The 23,626-nt window shown below is 39.6% G+C and overlaps 2 protein-coding genes across 2 annotated transcripts; one reads left to right on the top strand and one right to left on the bottom strand.

Annotated features, from left to right (window-relative positions):
* Nucleotides 1–458: 458 nt before the first annotated feature.
* LOC115572182 (verrucotoxin subunit beta-like) lies at nt 459–7,299 on the bottom strand. The gene is made up of 3 exons (XM_030402012.1): nt 7,276–7,299; nt 5,473–5,585; nt 459–4,382 (listed from the first exon to the last, which is right to left on the bottom strand). Exons 2-3 carry the CDS (start codon nt 5,570–5,572, stop codon nt 1,471–1,473), a joined length of 3,012 nt encoding a protein of 1,003 aa, XP_030257872.1. The 5' UTR covers nt 5,573–5,585; nt 7,276–7,299; the 3' UTR covers nt 459–1,470.
* Nucleotides 7,300–11,654: 4,355 nt separating this feature from the next.
* On the top strand, nt 11,655–22,294 carry LOC115572117 (uncharacterized). Its single transcript, XM_030401934.1, has 3 exons — nt 11,655–11,725; nt 15,965–16,077; nt 17,627–22,294. The coding sequence occupies exons 2-3, from the start codon at nt 15,978–15,980 to the stop codon at nt 20,947–20,949; spliced, it is 3,423 nt and encodes a 1,140-aa protein (XP_030257794.1). The 5' UTR covers nt 11,655–11,725; nt 15,965–15,977; the 3' UTR covers nt 20,950–22,294.
* Nucleotides 22,295–23,626: the final 1,332 nt, after the last annotated feature.

Genomic DNA, 23,626 nt, shown 5'->3' with positions numbered 1-23,626 from the left:
ATCGTCGGTCAAATTGGATTTGTAATCTAGTGCCACTGAGAGGTGAATGACTGACGGTACCACCCAAATTTTTTTTTTATCAATGGCCACAAGGTGGTGCCATTGGTAACATGTTTTAATATCATGCACATATATTCATGGAGAACTCGTGTACCAAGTTTCACAATTTAGTTGTGGAGAAACGATGCAATCTCAGGTTTTTCAGTGTATAATATAACTAAGGTAAAAATACAAACTAAGAAATGTGTATATTCTTCATCAAACAAGCTGTTCTCAGAGGAAAATAAGGTCCGAGAATGCTGTTTGAAGCTAGAAAGGTGGCAGGGTCTGCCACATATTGATGAAGTACAAAAGTATGAAATTGTGTTTTCTCTCTATCCTTTAAAGTCAGTTTGTTTCTTCAGTTTGTTCAGTCATGCGAACAAAGAGTTTATTTTGTTTTTTTAGGCAGAAGAAAATCAGTCAATAGAGATCTTTCTCTTCTCATTAACATTTGTGCACAAAACTACATAGTGGTCCTTTAAAAGCAACAGAATTGAAGACATATAGTATATTAATACTGTAGTGCCCCCTGGTTATAGAATTATATGAAATTTTCCACACAGTGCGGTTGGACTTGCTGCATGTGCATGATTCCCAAATTTTGTTTCAGCCAGATTCAGAAAGTACATCAGGCCACATCCTCAAAATTTGACGGCCAATTACAGACAAAAAGTGAACATGCAAGTTTTGTTTTGGCTCATCTAAATATGGCATGTGCCAAATCTGGTGAAGATGGATGAAATATGTGCAAATAGAGGCACAAAAGGTGTTTACCAAAAAATGTAACAACCGTGGTCTATATCAATTAACTCAGCTTCATCCAGGGAATCCACTGTAAAATCATACTTTTTTTACTCCAAGCAGCTTTACTGTAGCAATCACACAATTAAATGATAATAAAGTACATAATGTATGCAAATTCGATAACCACACATAATTACGGAGTAAATAATGTGGGTTTTAATTACATTTCTGAATCACTTTTTCACCTGGCTTGATAAAAAGACTGAAAACCAGATTACCGCCACCAAATTAGACAAAATCACCTTCCAAAAACTTAAAAAGCTATCTGCTTTCACTGTTAGATCTTGGTGGCTAATAAACCACCAATATATCCAAAATCAGATTGATTAAGGAGGTACTGTGTTGCACCCAGTGGTTAATAGGCAATAAAACTGCTCTGTTCCAGAGCTACTCTTTGGTTAAAATTTGTTGGTGACCGCATTATTGCATTCCATGATCTTTTTTTTTGCATTGATTAGTTGTGAATATATTTAGCTCTAAATCCTAGAGGAGGGAGGCAAACGTTGACTTCATTGGCTGGACCAACACCAGACAGTTGTAATGATCTGCATGACAACATATTCTGACTCTGATGCAAGTCCTGAAATGATCATCTCTTCAGTCTCCCGACTCTTCCTCTCTGAACTATTCCTTATCTGACACATTGTCTTGAACGCTGGACCCATCGGCAGTCTTCATCAACATTTCTTCTTGAGCCATATCAGGTTCTGGTCTCTCACTTGAGTTTGGTTCATCTTGAGGTTCTCCAGGAGGGTTGAAAGGTAAAGTTTTAATGGAACCACTGATTTCATTGGCTGGTCCAACACCTACTGAGGTCACTGCTCTGCATCTGAACTTGTACTCTGTGTTTGGACTCAGATCACTCACTGTGACTTCTTCTTCTGCTGCCATCTTTTCTTTCCATCCCTCCTGTCCACTGACACAGTACTCAACAGAGTAGGAGGTGATGTTCTCTGCTCCAAACTTGGCTGGAGAAATCTTCAGCGTCACACTGTTGTGGTTTATGTCCCTGACTGTTAATGTTTCAGGCCTTGAAGGAAGCTCAAAGTTCTCAGTGACAGAGAAGCCGTCTTTATAAAGGTAGATGCTTGAACCTTTCTGTGTCTCGTCTGTTGAACCAGCTGCCAAGAACTTAATGTTCTTGTTCTCCTTGTTGGCCTCTGCAAAGTCATTGAAGAGTTTTGCTTTACTCCACATTTTATCTGTTGCTTCTTTTGAGGCGTACCATTGTTCCTTCTCTACATCATGAGTACGAGTCTCTTCAGGATGGTCTGTTTTGGGTGTTTGTTTTAAGTAGTTTGATAAAGTTGAGAGGTACGATTCATCACTTCCAAGTGAAGGGAACAGAAAACACACAGTATGATCTGCACCGAGACTTTCCTTGTACAGGTCCGTTTCAGAAGAGACAATCTTAGTATTCTTCATCATGTTGGTGAGAGACTTTAAGGTGTGAATTTCTGTCTCTTTACAGTCCATCCACTTGTTCAGGTCTTTACTCTTGAAAGGGGAAGAATGTATCTTCTTCAGGATCTCTGCGAGCACAGCCTCTTCTTCTCCTCCTCCTCGGATTGATGGAAGTTTCTTTTCCAAGGTTTGTTGGTATTCCAGCTTGAACTCAGAGCACATCTCTTTAAAGGCTTTAATCTTCGTGCCAATCTGTGGGAACTGCTGTGCAGTGGTGGTTTTCAGTGCATCATTACACCTCATCTCCAGCTCACTGAAGTCCTCCAGTACTCTCTGTGATTTTTGCTGGAATTTCTCCCAGCTGACTGATATCTCACTTGAGTTTGGTTCAACTTGAGGTTTTCCAGGAGTACTGCAAGGTAAAGTTTTAATGGAACCACTGACTTCATTGGCTGGTCCGACACCTACTGAGGTCACTGCTCTGCATCTGAACTTGTACTCTGTGTTTGGACTCAGATCGCTCACTGTGACTTCTTCAGCTCCTGCTGCCGTCTTTTCTATCCATCCATCCTGTCCACTGACACAGTACTCAACAGAGTAGGAGGTGATGTTCTCTGCTCCAAACTTTGCTGGAGAAATCTTCAGTGTCACACTGTTGTGGTTTATGTCTTTGACTGTTAATGTTTCAGGCTTTGAAGGAGGCTCAAAGTTCTTAGTGACAGGAAAGCCATCTTTATAGAGTACGATGCTTGAACCTTCCTGTGTCTCATCTGTTGAACCAACTGCCAAGAACTTAATGTTCTTCTTTTCCTTGTTGGCCTCTGCAAAATCACCAAAGAGCTTTGCTTTGTGTCTCATTGCATCTGTGACATCTTTCGAGGTGTACCACTGTTCCTTCTTTATATCATTTACAGAGGACTCTTTAGGATCGTCTGGTTTGGGTGTTTGTCCTAAGTGCTTTGATAAATCTGAGAGGTACGGTTCATGACCTCCCAGTAAGGTGAAAAAAAAACACACAGCATGATCGGAACTGAGAATTTCCTTGTACAGATCTGACTGAGATGGGATGATCTTCGTGTTTTTCATCATGCTTGTGAAAGATTTCAAGGTGTAAATTTCTCGCTCTTTAAAGTCCATCCACTCGTTCAGGTATTTGCTGTTGAAAGGGGAAGAATATCTCTTCTTCCAGATCTCGTGAAGCACATTGTTCTCTTCTTCTTCTCCTCCTCGGATCGCTGGAAGTTTCTTTGCCAAGTTTCGTTGGAATTCCAGCTTGAACCCAGAGCACATGTCTTTAAAGGTTTTAATCTTTCTGCCAATTTCTGAGAACTGCTGTGCAGCGGTTTTCAGTGCATCATTGCACCTCATTTCCACCTCCTTGAGGTCTTCCAGGACAGCCTGCATTTCATCTATGAACATAGGACTTACTTCACGCACAACTGTTGTTGCAGAAGTTCGCAACTGAGTCAGTGGCAGCAGCCAAACCTTCACTGGTACGGCGTTTTCTCCGTTTGCTCCCAGCAGTTTTGACAGACTTTGGTAGACTTGTACTGCATCCTGAAAGGATGAGGGAGTTTTATCAAGTAAAAAGTCTCCATGGAATTTGCAGGAGAATTTCTCAACTGATTCTTTTTCTTTCGTCTTCATTTTCAGGGCACCATGACCATCTATACTAATGCTCGGAATTTTATTGATCATCACTTTCAACTCGCCCTTAACTTCTTCAACATTTTCGTCACTAGACACATCACTGTCAAAGACAAAGAAGGCTTTTGCTCCATAAAGGATACCTGTGACTACGTGTGACGCTTTCCCTTGCTTGAAATCATCCAGATACCTCAAATTGTCTTTCCCCAGGTGATCCATTGATAGTTGCTCGAACTTTGTGGTTGCTTCATACTTCAGTGTTACTGTGGCCTCTTTTTTAGATTTCTTATCATGACTTAGATATTTGGCAGCTCCTCCAACTTCAACAGTGCCAGAGAGGAAACTTGCCTTGAGGGATGCACTTACATCTAGTGCTGAGGTTTTGTCATCAATAGATTCAGATGCAACAATCTCGAAAGCGCTGTAGTGCTGTCGCCTTTCTCTTATATGCTGTATCAAATGATCATGACCCCACAAAGTCATACCTGCAAAGAAGAGGAGAGGAACAAACTCTCAGCTTCTTTAGTTGTGAATAACAGCAATTGAATTGTTGTATTGAATACCATCAAAAACAAAACACCTTTTTAAATCCCACGTCTAATTTAAAACCATCATCACTTATCTCAGTCTCAATCCTGAAACCTGCTACTGAATACTAGACTTGTAAACAGTGACTGTAGTACTTCATAACCTCAAACCATGTCAACAACTACTTCTTTTCACAGCCATAACAATAAAACCACTGAGAGTAAATTATAATGAGCTTCTCTTTACAATGCAATTTTCTTCTGGAGAAACTGTGGTCCTGGCATTCATGTGGAAGATACTTAACACACACCACCCATCCAAACAAAGTTGCAGGCCAAGTACCCCCCCTCAAGGCACCAGCACTCCCTGATAGTGTACACCCAGCAGGACTTGCCCAAGGAACAACTTGGAGGCCTCCAAACTCCCCATATCCCAGTCCGATTGAGCATTCATTAGACATCTCTGAACAAGTCCAATCCATGGTGGTCCGACACAGGACCTCTGGGGCATCTCCTGAGGTTTGTGGCACCAGGGGCCTAGGTGGCTGATCTGTAGGCTTCGAGGTGGGGCCTCTATGGATTAGACTTGTTGAGAGGTGTCCCATGAATAAACAACTGTATTGAAAGCTGGGCAATTTGGAGGCCAAACAACGGCCTGAGTTATTCATCACATTACTCGGGCCATTCCTGAGCAGTTTCTACAGTAATGCTCTGGTGCCATCAAGGGGTGTTCTTAGTCTACGTTGTTTGAGTGGGTGGTCCATGTCCAGTGTCATCCATATGAATGTCAGGGCCCAACATTTGGCCGCCATGTAGAGCTGTCTCTGGATTCAAACAGGAATATACCTGAGTTCAGTGTCCAGCGTCTGATTGCAGACCAGAACACAATGCAGTGTAGTCTGGATTTGCAGACCACCTCAGCTACGCAAAGTCAATGAAAACTACGATGCAAATTTGTGCTGAACCATCTTCCTAGTAGATTTAGCCATGAAAGATTTAGTTGTTGTCCAGCTCTGATTAATTCAGTATCCAACAGCTGCCTCCTTACCAGGAATGAGTAGATCCCTGCGGCAGTCGTACAGCATCCCGAGACTGAAAGGTCGGCCAAGTGCCGCCACCTCTATTGTATTGCTGTCTGCAGAGCCCATAACTCAGCCTGGCCTGAAATAAACAGACGAAAGCATGTTAGTTCATGTTTCTCCTTCTGTTCAGCCTGTTATTTATCTTTAAACAGCTGAATAAGAATTTACTTTTTAAAATTGTTATTTAGTGATGCAAGACATAACAGTTGAGACAAAAGACACGACATCACGAGACATGACAGGATGAGGACAAACGCACGCCGAAGATAAAAACAAGAAAACGAAAACAGAAAACAGTAGAGGGATGTTGGCACTATATACTGGAGACATTTTGCTGGAGTCTGTGTGTGAAGGTGTGTGTGTGTGTTGACAGCAATTAGGCATATACATACATCACTGCGGGGACCGTGGGGTCAACACTTGTGCCAATTATAGACTCAAAACAATGGTTCCCCCCTCAGCTTAAAGTGGTTTGGTCCACTGCCAACCAGCCCCTCACCACAAACACTGCTGCGCTCAGTACGAGTGTGTTGGTGGTGATAACCACAAACCTCCATTTAGTAAGTGCTTCACAAAAGTTAAAACAAAAAGATGGGCCGACATTTTTAATCACTTCTGACACCCAATAGAATAAAACACAATTACAATCAGGCTGTATTTTGTTCTGTCGGTCACCTTGTGTTTAAATCTTGTGCGACAACGTGGCGGCCATATTGTGACGTAGAAGCTATGTCTCCCAATGTATCATGTCCACAAGGCTGGAGATCAAACCCCCATTAATTTAAATCATAAATCCCTGAAGTATAAACCCAATTTCAACCGTCTTTTTGATTTGTCTAGTTTTTTGTTAGAAATGCCAGATATGACTTTTTTTATTTAGGACATTTGGTTAAATTAAGATGGCAAATTGTAATACCAAAATACTGTCTTTTGTAGATGATAACAGCAATATTTCTGTAATAAAATTAGGTGAATATAACCTATGCATCTTTAAAATATATATGTCTTTTATTTTCGTATTTTCGTTAATAACTATTATTACTATTAATGTTGTTTTTTTAAAGTTTTTAACATGCTGGTTAAACCCTGGAGACAAGCACTGCCGGTCATCAACCACCTGAACCACAAACAAATCAGAAGAAATAATATAATTAAAAACTGAGGCTGGACTAGAATGGTACAGACCAGAGCGCATACCCCCGCAAGAATCCCCTTTATCTGCATCAAATTGTTCTCTGTCATAGATACCAGACACCTGAATAAACTTGATTTAAATAAAAAGAATGTTTTGTATATATTCACAAATTATTCCCTGAGAAATTTCCAGATATGTTGAAAAACTGCCAATATCACAATGTTAAAGGAAGTGAGAAATAAAGCTCCTGGATCTGTTCCTTTATCTGATCTGCAGCAGAAGTTAATGAAGTCTATTCTGGACTGAGACTCGTCCTCCATCTGAGATTTAACACAAATCTGCTCAGTAGTTTTTGTGTAATCCTGTTTACAAACCAACAAACAGTCACAGTAGAAACAAAACCTCTCTGACAAAGTTAAAGAATCGACTCACATGATGTTTCTGTGCAACAGGATGTTTAAAATAAGAAAACACATTTTTAACTGTGTTAATCAGACTGTGTTCTGAACTGATCCGAGTTCAGTTAAAGTTAAACACAAACACATGAAGAGTCAAACTGAGCTGCAGTTAAAATATTCAGCAGCACATCGACAGAGAGAAAACACAGAAAGGATCAGTGTGTTCAGCAACTTACCGCTCAGACGGTCTGTGATCGAGATGGGAGGGCGAGCTGCTCTGCTTCCTCTGGAGCTGCTTTATAAGCACAATGTACACACACACACACACACACACACACACACACACACACACACACACACACACACACACACAGACTGGGCATGGCTTCAGTCCGTCACTGTGTTCACCGTCTCTCCTCAGTGAGAGAATAAATATCAGCACAAATTAATACTGATGTTTTTAACCTTTAGGATTGTTTAATAGTTGTTATAAAGTGTTAATAAGACTTTTAGCAAAAAAATAAGTTTGAATAAGTTTAATACATTTAAGATGAAATTGTCCATATTTGTTGTTCTTCTTCTTCTGCAGAGATTTATACCAAAGTCACTTCAGTATTTATAACGTCTAAACATAAACATAAAAACTTTCAAGTGGAAAAAAGAAATGATCCGACAGAAAGTTTGACACTAAGTTGGTTCAACCAGATGAAAACACAAAGATTATGACAGAGGAGTTTATTTTGGCACATGAATCAACATTTACAGAAATAATGAGCAGATTGAGCATCTTTCAGCGAACATTTCACCGTCCTGACTGTGTTTTTTATTTCTTATTTTTGATGGGACAAAACGTAAGACAAGTCTGACGAAGGAAAAGTAACGTGAGCGTGCTCGGTGAGGGCCAATAAAAGCAGCTGCTGATGAAAGGCACAACAGTTTAAAGTAAAGAAGAAATAAACTTTGCATTTTTGTTGGAGTTTCTAACAAATGAAGCAGACAGCAGGCGGCCCAGCTGAGTTAGGGAGGCCGAGACAACGCTTTGATAATATTACATAAGAACATTTGCTCTCCTGAAAGATCAGTCAGGGTTAGTTTATGACCGGAAGCCCGAGATCAACTGGAACAGAACCAGCCTGAATGACTCGACAACGAGTGAGACCTTCACTCAGGAACCAGTCCTGTAAACCTGAAAGTGAAAGACAGATCACTAACTGCACCTTCACTGATAACAGCTTTAATGTTCAAGATGTGTTACAGTTTGATATCAATCATTAAAGAGTTGAGACACCCTTCAGCCTCTGTAGGAGAGCTGAGGTCAGCTGAGGACTGATCCACATCAACCTGTGAGGAAGACTTCTGAGACCGGTTTGACACCAGGCCACAGAACTCTGTCCACCTCCGGACCTGAAGATGCAGCTGCTGCCTCCACACCAACACCCTCCCATCATTTCTAACTAGCGTACAAAATCTAGTTTTACCTGAACACTTCGTACGTGATGTTCTGGCCCAGCAGCTCGGCTAGTTTAGAGGTTCTGCATCGTATCCATCAGACACGAGCTTGTCTCTCTTCAGTACAGCACATCACCTCAGCACGTTACTGTTCGTCAGCCTGACTCATGTCGCTCAGAACCGAATTCTGTTATCTGCTGACCCGTGTGTTGTGTTTCCTGACACTGAAGAGGAAGAAATGTTTTTACACATGTGCTCATCAGGCTGACAGCTAGCAGCTGTGACACCACCTGGACCTGAGAGTGCTCAGAGCTCTTAGATTTAAGATGAAAGCTGCTCAGTTTATATCAGACTTCTGGGATTTCTTGTTTGTTGTGGACAGGAAAAGGCAAATCAGAACTGTGTTGTGTATGTTTTGTTGGAAACATCAACTGTATTAATATCCAGGAAGGACTGCAGGTGGTTCTGCAGGTGGTTCTGCAGGTGGTTCTGCAGATGGTTCTGCAGGTCATGGGATTTCTGGGAAATCAACCTGATTCTCCTCTGTGCCACCTCCTCATAATGAATAAAGCTCCATGGGCGTTTTCTGTTTCAGAGATGATATCTATGTGTGAGTCGGTGCCATTGTTTCTCTGCTCACACTTAATGCTGCAACCAGCCCGGTTCAGAGTGGACCTGAGATTATTTCTGATATGATTTTGTGGCAGGAAACACCCCCAGAAAAAACACACACAACAAGAAAGAAGACATGCAGTGCACATGCAGTTAAAGGTGCACTATAGATTTAGGTTACATTGTTCTGTGTCTTCTTGAACTCGAGGATTTCTCCATGTGCTCGTTTTGTTCTCACCCGACTTTAATTCATAATTCAAGCCTCTTTTGCTCTGATGTGGATTTGAAAACTCTGCAGACAGCTGTTTCTTATATTAAAAGCTCTGTCTCTGTAAAACAAAGTTGCATAGTGCACCTTTAAATATCCAGTACACGTTTTATTAATCTGTTCTGATTTGTATTGGTGCATTTTTACCCTTTAATCTCTAAATCAATTCAAACTGAATGGAAATTCGTCTGTTTAGATGAATTTTGTTTCTGAGTCCATGTGCATCATGTGTTTTTGATAATTTTTTATCAATACTTGTTATTTTTATATTTTGCTTGTCTTAACCTGTCATTGCAACATTTTCTATCCTGTTTTGTTCGACACTTTGGGCTGAATCGTTGTATGAAAAGGTGCTATATGATTAAAGTTATTGTTGTGTTCATTATTAAAAACTTTGCACGTACACATGATATGTGTTTAACGATGTTTCTGACATTTCTGTTCACGTCACTCGTGGCGTTCTTTCTTTTTGTTTGAGAGTTTAGGAAACAAATATTCTTCTGTTCTGAAAAAAAGAGAAACTACAGTGAATTCTTAGTATTATATTTCTGGGCTGATCTTCACATAAATTCTTTGATTAAAAATACTTTCGATCTTTACTTTATGAAGAACTTTGAATTATTTACTTAAAGCTGGATTTATGAGGATTTCAGTCATAAGAAAAGTTTCATCACCATCTCTGCAGAGCGACACACTGATTTAGTTTCACATTTCTGATGGATGATAATTTTGTTTTTATCTGACAGATGAAGCAGCTCTTTGTAAACGCACCACCGTAAACATTTAATGAGGGAATGAAATGTCTCACTGTTTTCTTTACTGCTTGTTTAATCATTTAACCTTGTTAATAATTCAACCTTCAGACCGGAGGTGGACAGAGTTCTGGTGTCAACCCAGTCTCAACTCTTTAATGATTGATATCAAACTGTAAAACACCTTGAACATTAAAGCTGTTATCAGTGAAGGTGCAGTTAGTGATCTGTCTTTCACTTTCAGGTTTACAGGACTGGTTCCTGAGTGAAGAACTCACTTGTTGTCGAGTCATTCAAGCTGGTTCTGTTCCAGTTGATCTCGGGCTTCCGGTCATAAACTAACCCTGACTGATCTTTCAGGAGAGCAAATGTTCTTATGTAATATTATCAAAGCGTTGTTGTCTCGGCCTCTCTAACTCAGCGGGGCCGCCTGCTGTCTGCTTCCTTTGTTAGAAACTCCAACAAAAAAGTTTATTCCTTCTTTACATCAAAACTGTTGTGCCTTTCATCAGCAGCGCCCTCACCGAGCACTCTCACGTCACATGTGGAGGCGACGGGGAGCGACTGAAGTAACTTAGTAACTAGTATGAATCTCTGCAGTTTGACAGGACAGAAGAAGAATAGCAACAACAACTATGGACCGTTTCAGCTTATATTTATTAAACGTATTTATTTGCTAAAATTATCACTTTATAATAACTATTAAACAATCCCAAAAGTTAAAAACACCAGTATCCAGGGGCAGTTCTGGGGGGGGGCCAACAGGGGCCAGTGCCCCCGTAACTCCGAGTCTGGACCCCCCTGTGGCCCCCCTGACAGGGAGTCTGCATTAATAATACAATGACAGATTTCTTGCAATGATTTTGTTCTAAAGACAGAAGAGACAGTAATAAAGTGTCTCAGCAGTTTGCTACCCAATCAAAATTGCTGAAATTGTGATGAGGGATTTATCCTTTTTTCCAGGTTGTATGTGCCCCCTAACAAAAAAGCCGGCCCCAACCTGGCCCCCCCTATTAAAACTGGTCTAGAACCGCCACTGCCAGTATCAATTTGATCGCATCAAATAATGTTCATAAATGAACTACACAGTATTTATTAACATTTACATTTAAGTATTATGAACATTAACTGCAACTTTCCAATAAACAGTCACTAATAAATAGTTTATAAAGCATCTCATTGCTTGTTTACAGTAAAATAAGTACTAACTAAAGTATAATTAAACATACATTTGCGCCATTTTAAATTGTATGTTATTGCTTATTGTATTGCTATGATAGCTATTGTAAAGTGATATATATATACATATATATATACACACACATTAAAATATTAGAGACAGTATGCTTCTCATGTTCTCTGCTAAAAGTCTTATTAACACTTCATAATAACTATTAAACAATCCTAAAGGTTAAAAACATCAGTATTAATTTGTGCTGATATTTATTCTCTCACTGAGGAGAGACGGTGAACACAGTGACGGACTGAAGCCATGCCCAGTCTGTGTGTGTGTGTGTGTGTGTGTATGTACATTGTCCTTATAAAGCAGCTCCAGAGGAAGCAGAGCAGCTCGCCCTCCCGTCTCGATCACAGACCGTCTGAGCGGTAAGTTGCTGAACACACTGATCTCTTCTGTGTTTTCTCTCCGTCGATGTGCTGCTGAACATTTTAACTGCAGCTCAGTTTGACACTTTGTGTGTTTGTGGTCGATCTCAGACAAGTTTAACTTTAACTGAACTCTGATCAGTTCAGAACACAGTATGATTAACAGTTAAAATGTGTGTTTTCTTATTTTAAAAATCCTGTTGCACAGAAACATCATGTGAGTCGATTCTTTAACTTTGTCAGAGAGGTTGTGACTGTATGTTGGTTTGTCAGCAGGATTACACAAAAACTACTGAGCAGATTTGTGTTAAATCTCAGATGGAGGACGTGTCTCAGTCCAGAATAGACTTCATTAACTTCTGCTGCAGATCAGATAAAGGAACAGATCCAGGAGCTTTATTTCTCACTTCCTTTAACATTGTTAAATTGGCTGTTTTTCAACATCTCTGTTAATTACTCAGGGAATAATGCCTGAATCTTGTACAGGTACAATCTGATACAGATAAATATGGCTGTTGAGCTCTGGCAGAGTTATGCACTCTACTCTGTACAATTCTAGTTGTGGCTTTTGGACGGGATATTGAATTTGTTTCCCGCAGGGCAGTGATCACCATGTGTGGGCTGTGAAGGTACTGCAGGAGTTCATTTCCAATAAATACATAAACAAATAGAAAGTTTTTGAATTTCCAATTTTCTAATTTAGTTAGAAATTAGCATAGCATGTTAAGTATCAAATATTTACATTGCAAAAATTGTGATTGATAAAGCAAGAGAGCTACAGTTCATGTTACTCTTCACTTTTATCGGTTTTCAGTTGCGCCACCTACTGACCTCTGACCTGCATCTTACATCGTGTTTACCAGCTGTTATGTGCATGTGGGTGCATTTTTAATTGCTCTGTCTTCAGCGCACATCAGGGGAAATATTTAATTTTAGTCTTGTATGTTGATCGAAGCTGAGATAAAAAATTTAAGTTGGCCTAATTAAGTTCAGGACTGCTGCTATAGTTGGTTGGGTAATTGTCTGTTCTTCGTCTGTGTGCTATTCGACCTCACAGGGACGTTTATTCACACTTCTTTCTGCTCGACACAAGTAAAGTAGTATCACGCCTCTGTTGGTCGGTTGTTTTCGGAGCTGTGGCTTTGAATAATGGCCAGAAAATGTTTCGCAGAACATTAAGAAGTCACAGTGACGTGGACCTCCGACATTTCCCATTGAGCAGAAACATATCCACCAGATGTCCTTACAGGGTTCGAAATTAAAGTTTTATGTAAGTAATGTGAGACATCTTTTAAACTTCAGTTACTGATGTCTAAAGAACTTCTTGTGGTTCAAAATTAAAGTTTTTATGATGGACAAATGTTTCTTCATACAGCAAAAACTGCACTGGAGATTTGAACCTCAGGCCTCAGTAGTTCTTTACTAGCAGAGATATTTATCAGCTTTATTCAAGAAACTAAACAAAGACATGGTCTTGAATAAAGCTGGTGAATATCTCCCTGTGAAGTGCATTTGTCATGCTGAGGTTGAGGCCAGGAGTTCAAACCCAACCTGTAGCTTTTGCTGCATTGAGGAACATTTGGCTGACATATAAACTTAAAAAGTTGTCCAGTGGTGGACAGTAACGAGGTAAATTTACTTGAGTACTGTACTTAAGTACATATCCAGAGGATTTGTACTTTACTTGAGTATGAGATTTCTTTGGTACTTATTACTCTTACTTGAATACATCTCCAAGACAAATATTTATATTTTTACTCGAGTTAATTTCTAGGAAGGTAAGTACTCTTTTTTTTTTTTCTTTTTTTTCTAAAATACTATTGGACACAAGCTGTGTTTGTCAAAGAAGGAAACCTATCACAGTGCACGCTCTCCACTGGGATCTACGTAAAAGTGGAAATACGTCATCCCTCCCCATAAGGATACCACCAAAGTAGCCACGCTCTCGACTGCGTTTGTCAACACAAAACCGCGACAATGGCTGCATCAGATGTAGTTTTTTGTAAAGCAGTGATTCTCAACCAGCGGTCTGGGGACAACATTGGTCTTTGAGGGGGTTCCAGTTCCCAACTTAGCTAAATGATAGAGAGTTAGTTGGACGGTGCATGTTCATTTGGTTACAGTTTTAATGATTGTTAATAAACATCTGCATCTGCAACATCTGCTGTTCCCCTGTGATCCATTGATCCAGTGATTTGTTTTTATAGGTGTTTCTGCAGGCTTTATATAACATTGTGGTTCTAAAAGCAAGCACATCAGTGCAGGTGGTTTCAAAGAGTTAATTCTCAGAAACAAGAGTTAAAAGGTCCTTAAATTCATTTAGAAAAAATTATAGTAATTCATTGATGTGAAAAATAAGAAATTTACTCTTACTCTTACTTTTACTTTTACTTAAAGTAAATTTAAAAGCATGTACTTTTGGATACTTAAGTAACTTTAAAAGCAAGTACTTTTTTCCTCTTACTCGAGTAACATGTCGACTGAGCTACTTTTACTTGTAACGGAGTAAATTCTGACCAGTAGTATTTGTACTCTTACTCAAGTACTGGGGTCGAGTACTCTGTCCATCTCTGTAGATGTCTAACATTACTTTATAAAAACTTTAACTTTGAACCCTGTAAGGACGTCACTAATGAGCGTTGGAAAGACGTCTATTGAACTTTCATTCTCGCTCTTCACTGGACGTCGTTTCGACGCCGCTAAAGATGTTGATGTGTAAAATGTTGTCATTTAATTGCCAAAAAATATGTTTTGTGAGGTCACAGTGACCTTGATCTTTAACCTTTGACCACCAAAATCTAATCAGTTCATTCTTGAGTCCAAGTGGACATTTGTTGCAAATGTAAAGACATTTTGTCAAGGTGTTTCTGCGATATGGCATTTACAACTATAACTTCTTGATGTTTTTGTAAACCTGAAAACACACAGAAACAACTTAAACATGTAAAACAGGGAAGCCAACTGATTTAAAGGGAAAATTACATTCACCAAACTTTCATGTAAACAGTTCAGTCCCTTAATAATAATAAGTTAATATGTGTGAATTCATCCTGGAAGTCACAGAGAGGGAAATCACTCAGACCTTCAGGATCGCAGCAATTATTTCTACCTCTCACCCAGCTCAGCTCAGACTTCCTGTTCAAACCTCTCTGATATAAACAAAGCAGGTTAGAACTTCTCGTCTCTTTCAAATGAAGATTAAACACAGGAAAAAAGAACAACTGGCGGAAACTGAGCACAAAGTACTTGTAGAACAAGTACACTTGTAGAAGTGTAACAACATGAGACAAAATGCAGAATTTACTGCTCACGTTTCCTCCAGGTGAAGTTCAGAAAACAGACTCTGGTACAAGAAGAAGTGCTGATTGAACTTGTTTACTCCAGTAAAGTAATAGATTATAGGCTCTGACATGTACTCAGAGTATCAGAGTAAAAAGTCTCCCTCTGAAGGACATTTGTGCTCAAAGCTAACTGAAGCTCACGTCATATTGATAAAATTCAAAGACTATCAAAGTTAAAGGTAGAATCAGTAGGATTTGACACATGTTGGGTTGGTAAAGCGTCCCGAGCAGCAACAAAGAGAGAAAATCAGAAACTCTCTGCAGATACGAGACACTAACACGCCTTTTCTCCACATTCCAGCCTCCCTCTCTGTCTGTTTACGCCTTCTTACGTGGAGAAGAAAGTTCAGATATTTGTGTTCAGATGGAGAGTACAGAAGTCAAAAGATGTCAGAAAAATAAATACTCAACTAACGTAAAGTTCAGATTACTTCCCACCTCTGCTTGACTTTGACAGCAACAGAGTGCAGTCAAAAAAAAGATTCACGTCAGTGTGAGATTATTCATCTTCATGAAGGAAGATCGGTGATTGTTGAGTCTCGCCCCACGATCGTCAGATACAGATGTCTTGGACTGGCAGCTCGGGTCAGACGCTGACCCCAAAACATCAGCAATAAGACTCAACTATCGTCCTTCAGTCCGTCATACATAAAAAGTGTAAAATAGTGATGATATTGTGTTTGATTTTTCTTACAGTTGCAATATTATATTATTTCAAGTACATCAGGAAAAATTGGTTGATTCTGTTAGTTCCATGTTTCCTTTTTGAGAATACATTAAGTAACTCTTAATATTTTTGGACTATAATCGTAAATGTTTGTGCAGCTGGTGAAAGATAAATAATAGAAAGAGAAACATGACCTCACGTGCTGTCTACTGCTGTCGTCTGTTCTCTTAGTTCAGCCTGAGCGATGGACTCCGTAGCCAACAGGACGATAGAGATGCCGGCGCTCGGTCGGCCCTTCAACCTCGGGATGCTGTACGACTGCCGCAATGAGAAATTCATCCCTGGTAAGGAGGCAACAGTTTCACCAATGAATTCATCAGAGCCCAACACTCAGAAATGTCTAATCAACTGTGGCTGCACAATGAACTTTGCTCCTGATTCATGATTAAGTCATTGTGTTTCTGTCTAGAGGAAGGCTGGAAGAGTCCAGTAAAAAATGTGTGAAACTGTTTTGTACTTTGACGACAGTTTGTTGTTTATTCAGTTTGAGTATCAATTTTTCTCTTCTGGTTAGAGTTTCTTCCCAAAATCTACACAGTACAGCCTTAAAACCACCTTAAAGTAACTTCTAACAACAAACTTAAACATCAGAAATAATGAATCCATATTATGAATGGTTGTAAATTAGTGAACTTAACATAAATGACTAAATGATATATGTGAGCAGAAAACATGAAGGGTTTGGCAATATGAATGTACTCATTATCTCAACACTGGATAATGTATGCACTGTTCCTCTTAACATCCCCTGATAACAGCGAACTAACTTCATCGTGACCACATTAAGTTGCCAAAGTCTTTTTATGTCAGTCATCAGGACAGTTTTAAGTCTGTCTGGGTACGTCGACTAGCTAGCAATACTGGAATTATAGTTATGTCATTTAAATGTGTACCAATAAGTTAAAAGATGTAATGTGTCAGAATTGGCATATAAAACAATATAAAGAAACTAAATGTATCAACATGATGACAGTGAATAATAGTTTTAATCTCTGAATTAGGTTGCAGTGTTATCTTTTTAAGTTAGCATGCTAACCAGCTAGCCTCCGGTGCTCCAAGTCCTGAGTTGGCGCAAAGTCAGTCTATAGGATCGTTCAGTTACCTGAGCTTATTAGCTTATAGCAGCTACAGTTAGCAACAGTTAGCGGCTATGATCAGTGTTGGGGGTAACTTGTTATAAAGTAATCTGTTAAAGTACTCACATTACTTTTTTGTTGTAACGTGTAACATGGCATGTTATCTAGTTCAGTATCGTAAATTAACTTATAGGTTCGGCTATTTTAGACAAACACAGAGCCTGTTTTAATTTGGTCGTGTTGGTGTGGGGGGGTTCTTAAAAAAACAACAAACACTTCACTTCAGTCCGTAACTCGGATTGTAACAGTTTTTACAGACGTCTCTTTTAGAAAACTGCTCTTTGGGGAAAATGCTGTTTGGAAATTTAGGCTGCAATGGAGGACCTGAGAGTGGCCACGAGGCAAGATTGAAAGCAAGGCTGAGCAGTTCTATCAAATCTCTGGCTACAGCAAAGAATATAGTGAGCAGCAGTTAGCTGTTACTCTAGTGATACTGTAGGGGCTTCGACATGTGGTCTGTTACACCTTTAAACTTTAAGTACAGTGGGGTTTTTTTGGCATTGTTTACTCCAGAAACAAATGAAATATTTTTATATTTTATATGTTAAATTGGGTCTTGGGTTTTGTTGGCCACCAGCTGGAATAGAGGTCAGCAGCGACCCTGAAGAACAGTTCACTGAATGTGTGATGTATACTCAAGCTTAATGTTGATGCTGATGCTGATGCTTCTGATGCTTTTTCTCCTTTTCGTCTGCAGGCATGACATTATGGGACCATGATGATCTGGTAAAACATGTTGGAGAAAGACCACAGAACTACAATGGTGTTAAAATAGATGCATCTGAATCAATTCAGGACAAATGTTCAGCTCTAAATGTCGAAGGATCTGTGAAGGCAAGTTTATTCTGTGGACTCTTATCTGTTGGAGGATCTGCTAAATACCTGCATGATTATAAGACTTACAAAAACCAGGCCAGAGTTACACTGGAATATGAAGCTTACACAAAGTTCCAGGAACTGTCGATGGATCATCTTGGAAAATGCAACGTAAAGCATCCCGATATATTTGAAAAAGGATTAGCAACACATGTAGTCACAGGTATCCTTTATGGAGCTAAAGCCTTCTTTGTCTTTGAACGTGAGGTGTCCAATGATGAAAGTCAACAACAATGTGAGGGCAAACTGACGGAGATCATCACGAAGATTCCCCTTTTTGCGGGGAAAGGTTCTCTGAATAAAAAAGACAAAGACAAACAAAGAGATGATAAATTCTCCTGCAAATTCCACGGAGACTTCTTACTTGATAAAACTCCTGTGTCCTTTCAGGATGCAATACAAGTCTACCAAAGTCTGCCAAAATTGCTGGGAGCCAATGGTGAAAATGCCATACCGGTGAAGGTCTGGCTGATGCCACTGATAAGTTTTGATTCTTCTGCTGCAAAACTTGCGCATGAGGAAAGTTCTGTGTTCATAGAAGAAATGCAGGCTGTTCTGGAGGACCTGAGGGAGGCGCAAATGAGGTGTAATGATGCACTGAGAACCGCTGCGCAGCAGGGTCCAGGGAGTGGCAAAAAGATTAAAACCTTTAAAGACATGTGTTCCAAGTTCAAGAAGGAATTCCAACAAAATGTGGCCAAGAAACTTCCAGCAATCCGGAGAGGAGAAGAAGAAGAGGAAGCTGTGCTCAAAGAGATCCAGGAGAAGAGACGTTCTTCTCCCTTCAACAGTAAAAACCTGAAGCAGTGGTTGGACTGTAACGAGAGAGAAACATGCATCTTAAACTCTCTGACCAGCAACATGAAAAACACTAAGATTGTCTCATCTACAACAGACCTTTATAAGGAAAGTCTCAGTGCAGATCATGCTGTGTGTTTTGTTTTCCCCTCACTGGAAAGTGATGAAAAATACCTCTCAACTTTATCAAACTACTTAAAACAAACACCCAAAACAGACCATCCTGACGAGTCTCGTACTCATGATGTAGAGAAGGAACAATGGTACGCCTCAAAAGAAGCAACAGATAAAATGAGGAGTAAAGCAAAACTCTTCAGTGACTTCGCAGAGGCCAACAAGGAGAACAAGAACATTAAGTTCTTGGCAGCTGGTTCAACAGACGAGACACAGAAAGGCTCAAGCATCGTACTCTATAAGGATGGCTTTCCTGTCACTGAGAACTTTGAGCCTCCTTCAAGGCCTGAAACATTAACAGTCAGAGACATAAACCACAACAGTGTGACGCTGAAGATTTCTCCAGCAAAGTTTGGAGCAGAGAACATCATCTCCTACTCTGTTGAGTACTGTGTCAGTGGACAGGATGGATGGAAAGAAAAGACGGCAGCAGAAGCTGAAGAAGTCACAGTGAGCGATCTGAGTCCAAACACAGAGTACAAGTTCAGATGCAGAGCAGTGACCTCAGTAGGTGTTGGACCAGCTTATGAAGTCAGTGGTTCCATGAAAACTTCAGCTGGAAAACGACTTGCAGATGTTGTTAAAGGAAACAGCAAACTGCTGGAAAATCAGCCAGGTCCTCTCCCTGTTTATAAAGTTCCCCTGGTAGAAGAAACGATGAGTGTCACGGGGGGCAGGTGTTTCAGTTTTGGGAATGAGTCCACTAAACACAATCGCACCATCATGGTCCTCGGAGCAACTGGTGCTGGGAAGTCAACTCTCATCAATGGGATGATCAATTACATTCTGGGTGTTGAATGGGAGGATTCATATCGGTTTAAGTTAGTTGATGAGGATCAATTGAAATCACAAGCTGAAAGCCAGACTTCTGAAGTCACTGTATACAAGATCAACCACCAGGAAGGGTCGAAAATAAGATACTCACTGACCATCGTTGACACTCCAGGATTTGGAGATGTGAAAGGCAAAGAAAGAGACAAACAGATCACAGAACAGCTGCGTAATCTCTTCTCTTCGAACCAGGATGTCAGTGACATTGATGCTGTGTGTTTTGTAGCTCAGGCGGCTTTAGCTAGACTCACACCATCACAGAAATATGTGTTTGACTCTGTGCTCTCAATCTTTGGCAAAGATGTGGCAGAAAACATCAGAGTTCTGGTGACATTTGCGGACGGTCAGCGTCCACCAGTTCTAGAGGCGATCAGAGCTTCAGGTGTCCCATGTCCTAAAACAGAAGACGGGCTGCCAGTTCACTTAAAATTCAATAATTCAGCCTTGTTTGCAGACAATAGATCATCTGCTGCAGGCAGCATGAGGGAGGAGGATGAAGATGGAGGCTTTGGTCAGATGTTTTGGAACATGGGAACAAGAAGCATGAAGAAGTTCTTTGATGCTTTGAATGTGATTGAAACTAAAAGCTTGATGTTAACTAAGGAGGTCCTCAGAGAGAGACAGGAGCTAGAGGATGCAGTGGAAAATCTGCAGAAACAGGTTAAACTTGGGTTAGCCAAGCTTGAGGAGATAAAAGAGACAGCTGAAAAACTGAAGGAGCACGAGGCAGACATCAGCAGAAATGAGAACTTTGAGTTTGAGGTCACTGTCACGAAGCCTGTTAAAGTAACCATTTCACATTCTGGATTTTACCTCACCAACTGTCAGCAGTGTCATTACACCTGCCACTTTCCCTGTGGAATACCCAATGATGCCGATAAAAGAAAGTGCTCTGCAATGGCACCAAATGGTCACTGTAAAAAGTGTCCAGGCAAATGTCATTGGGATGTTCATTACAATCAGAAGTACAAATGGGAGTATGAGGAAGTTCAGGAAAAACAAACTGTAAAAAAGCTGAAAGAAAAGTACCTGGAAGCCTCAGAAGCTGAGACACTTGTTCAGGCATTGATCGACAAACTGAGGGCTGAATATGATCTTGTGCAGGCTGAGGTGGAGAAACTGATGGAGAGCTCTGCTAAGTGTTTAAAGAGACTTAAAGAGATCGCACTGAATCCAGATCCGCTCTCCACTCCAGAGTACATCGACATGCTTGTTGAGGAAGAGAAATCTGAGGGCAAGCCAGGCTGGAAGCAACGAGTTCAGTACCTCATAACCATGAGAGAAAAAGCAGAGATCATGGCTAAATTAGACAGAGGAGAGATTCTCCTCCAGAATCCATAGTGATCAAGAATGGTTTTAGAATAAAAGACAAAATCCAGACCATAGCAAGACCTAAACAGATACTGCCAAGACAAAGAGGGATCCATTGCCACACACATAAGAACAACAGATGGACCATAAAGTGTTGAGACAGATTCTTATACTAGGAGACTTGAGCTCAATCAAATCTCCCTCACCCTTTGAAATTTAGCATGAAGGTCACGGGTTTGTTGTTTTCATGCTAGTTGGCACCGACGACCCACAAAAAACTGCTTAGGAATGTCCTAAGAACCTTGACAAAAATTTCAGTTGGTCCACCTCGCCTCCAAACTCCCTTAATCCCAATCTAAGTCGAATTCCAATCCCAATCAACAGAGACCCAAACTCGCAACTCAAAACCCAAAGGACCTATAGGACCCCAAGGGATCCATTCCACAGTGGGGCCTCCATTGATTTGATTTGTTATTATCTGGCTGTTTTTCACGGGAAGTTGGACAATCTCCAGACATGTTTGTGACAACCAGAACATGTATTTTTAAGCCAAACCATGACTCTTTCCAAAATCTTATCCAGAATAAAAGCGTTGTGACAAAAGAAAAATGGAAAACTGAATACGAAGAAAAATAAAGTTCAGACACAGAGAAACGTCAAGGTTGCACTTACAGTATCTGTTGTTTTGCAGAAACTTACTTAGATAACTCTATTCTGCCAAGTGGGTTGATTGAAAGACTTCACCAAAGGGCAGCATCTGAGGTTAACCAAAATGGAAATTGCAAATTTTACCATGTGTGTTTCTGAATATTTAGGTGTGACCACCGTTTGTCCTGGAACCATTCAAAGACCATGTAAATGTTAAGTCTGCAGCTCTATTAACTCATCAAACATGAACAGTGAAAGTTAAATTAAAAGTTAAGTTAAAATAGTGTTTTTATATTCCACAAAGCAAAGAAAGACAGCACATCTACAAATCAAGTAGATCCAACTAAACAAGATACATGTGTATATTTAGCTCTTGACAATGAAATTTGAGATATTCTGTGATACTTTTGGACTTCACTGCACTGAGAATCTCATTGTTGAAGAGCCCTTTTATTTTATTATTTTATTATATCAGTATTATATATATATAATAATATATCATGATGTATTAAAAATTTGCAAGAGATTTAGAAACTGTATGTTGTTCCTTACGGGTTTTTAAAGATGAAAGTTTAAAGTTTTCTGCTCTTCAGGTTGTTTTCTTTCAAATTTATTGACGATGGTTAATGTGAACAATCTTAATTTATTGATGTGTACTGAATAAAATGTTTGCTCGGGATGTGAAAATGTGGCTGAATCACTGAATGATGGAGAAATGATGTTACTGATGAACATGAATTAAATTCTATATATATAAATATAAATACCGCTTTTGTTGTCTATTGTCCTCTGTAGCACCTAAACTCCTCTGTAGCACCTAAACTCTGTAGCACCTAAACTCTGAGGAAATAAAAGTAGGTTATGAGTAAATATATTTTGGTACGAGAAAGTAATGGATTTCCAGCTTTCAGAATTCATCAGCATTTATAAGATAGACATAATTTAATCTGTGTTAACTTCACCTCAGGGCACCACCATTCAAAAATGATAAATTAACAGCTGATTGATTCATGTGGTTGAGATCTAAAGGTTGCTACTTATTTCTTGACATGTGTGCAGTTACTGCAACACTGTAGATTAGTGGTGTGCCAAAATATAAATACTACGATATATCGCGATATTTCGTCTTGAGGTACGTTATCGATACACTAGTGCCAAATATCGATATTTAAAAATGTAAAAATATATATAGATATATATATATATATATATATATATATTTTTTTATTTTTCTTTTTTTTTTCTTTTTGGCCCACCACCACCACCCCTCTTCGAAGGACAGCTTTATCTTTATTCAAACATAGGTATACAACCAAATAAAATAAAAAAATGGTTTAAGTAGCTCTGAAACCCACACATATAGATATTTAATGATAGTTGTAGTCAGTGTGTGTGTTAAGAAGAGACACTGTACAATATACTCTTTGTTTACTTGGCTGTCATTCATGTGAAATTGATTGACAATGTTTTGTAATTCCTGTGAAATGGATTCAGTGCAGTCAATAAATTCAGAATTTCTTCAGTTACACAGATATCGTGATGTATGGTGGATGAAATTCCTTGCAATATATCGATTATCGCAGAATCGCTGTATCGCGATATTATCGTTATCGTGGGCAAAATATCGTGATAGTATCGTATCGCGAGGTACCTGGTGATACCCAGCCCTACTGTAGATACAGAACCTCACTAAACTCGTTCTTTATTGATGAAACGTATAAAAAGGAATTAATTAAGCAGGGAAATTTACTTTGAGGCAACTTTCAGCAGCTGAAAGTTCAACAAACCCAGATTATGTTGCTGTTATCGTCACTAACTAACAAGCGAGATCACATGAAAAATGGTTTATCAACTCAGTAAGTCATTACAGATTTTTCATATCGAGCCGTGTGTGTTCACATAAAAGGGAGGTGTTGTGATATTAAAAAAAGAGCAAACTAATAAAGAAATACAGAAGAAAATAAAACACATAAACCAGGCTGAAAGTAACACAAATGCAATGCCAAATGCAGGAAGGATAACTGAGCTGATGGGACCTTTCACACAAAGATGCTGCTTT

This window comes from Sparus aurata, chromosome 21, assembly GCF_900880675.1.
Source record: "Sparus aurata chromosome 21, fSpaAur1.1, whole genome shotgun sequence".
NCBI classification, from domain to species: domain Eukaryota; kingdom Metazoa; phylum Chordata; class Actinopteri; order Spariformes; family Sparidae; genus Sparus; species Sparus aurata.
Note: the sequence above shows the minus strand (reverse complement) of the source record. Positions and strands in the feature narration are given on the sequence as shown.

Bases quoted from the DNA above. Each gene is read 5' to 3' on its own strand.
- LOC115572182 (XM_030402012.1), bottom strand. From the start codon at position 5,572: ATGGGCTCTGCAGACAGCAATACAATAGAGGTGGCGGCACTTGGCCGA. The intron at 4,383-5,472 runs GTAAGGAGGCAG...TCTTCTTTGCAG, and splicing joins CAGGGATCTACTCATTCCTG to GTATGACTTTGTGGGGTCAT.
- LOC115572117 (XM_030401934.1), top strand. From the start codon at position 15,978: ATGGACTCCGTAGCCAACAGGACGATAGAGATGCCGGCGCTCGGTCGG. The intron at 16,078-17,626 runs GTAAGGAGGCAA...TTTCGTCTGCAG, and splicing joins CAATGAGAAATTCATCCCTG to GCATGACATTATGGGACCAT.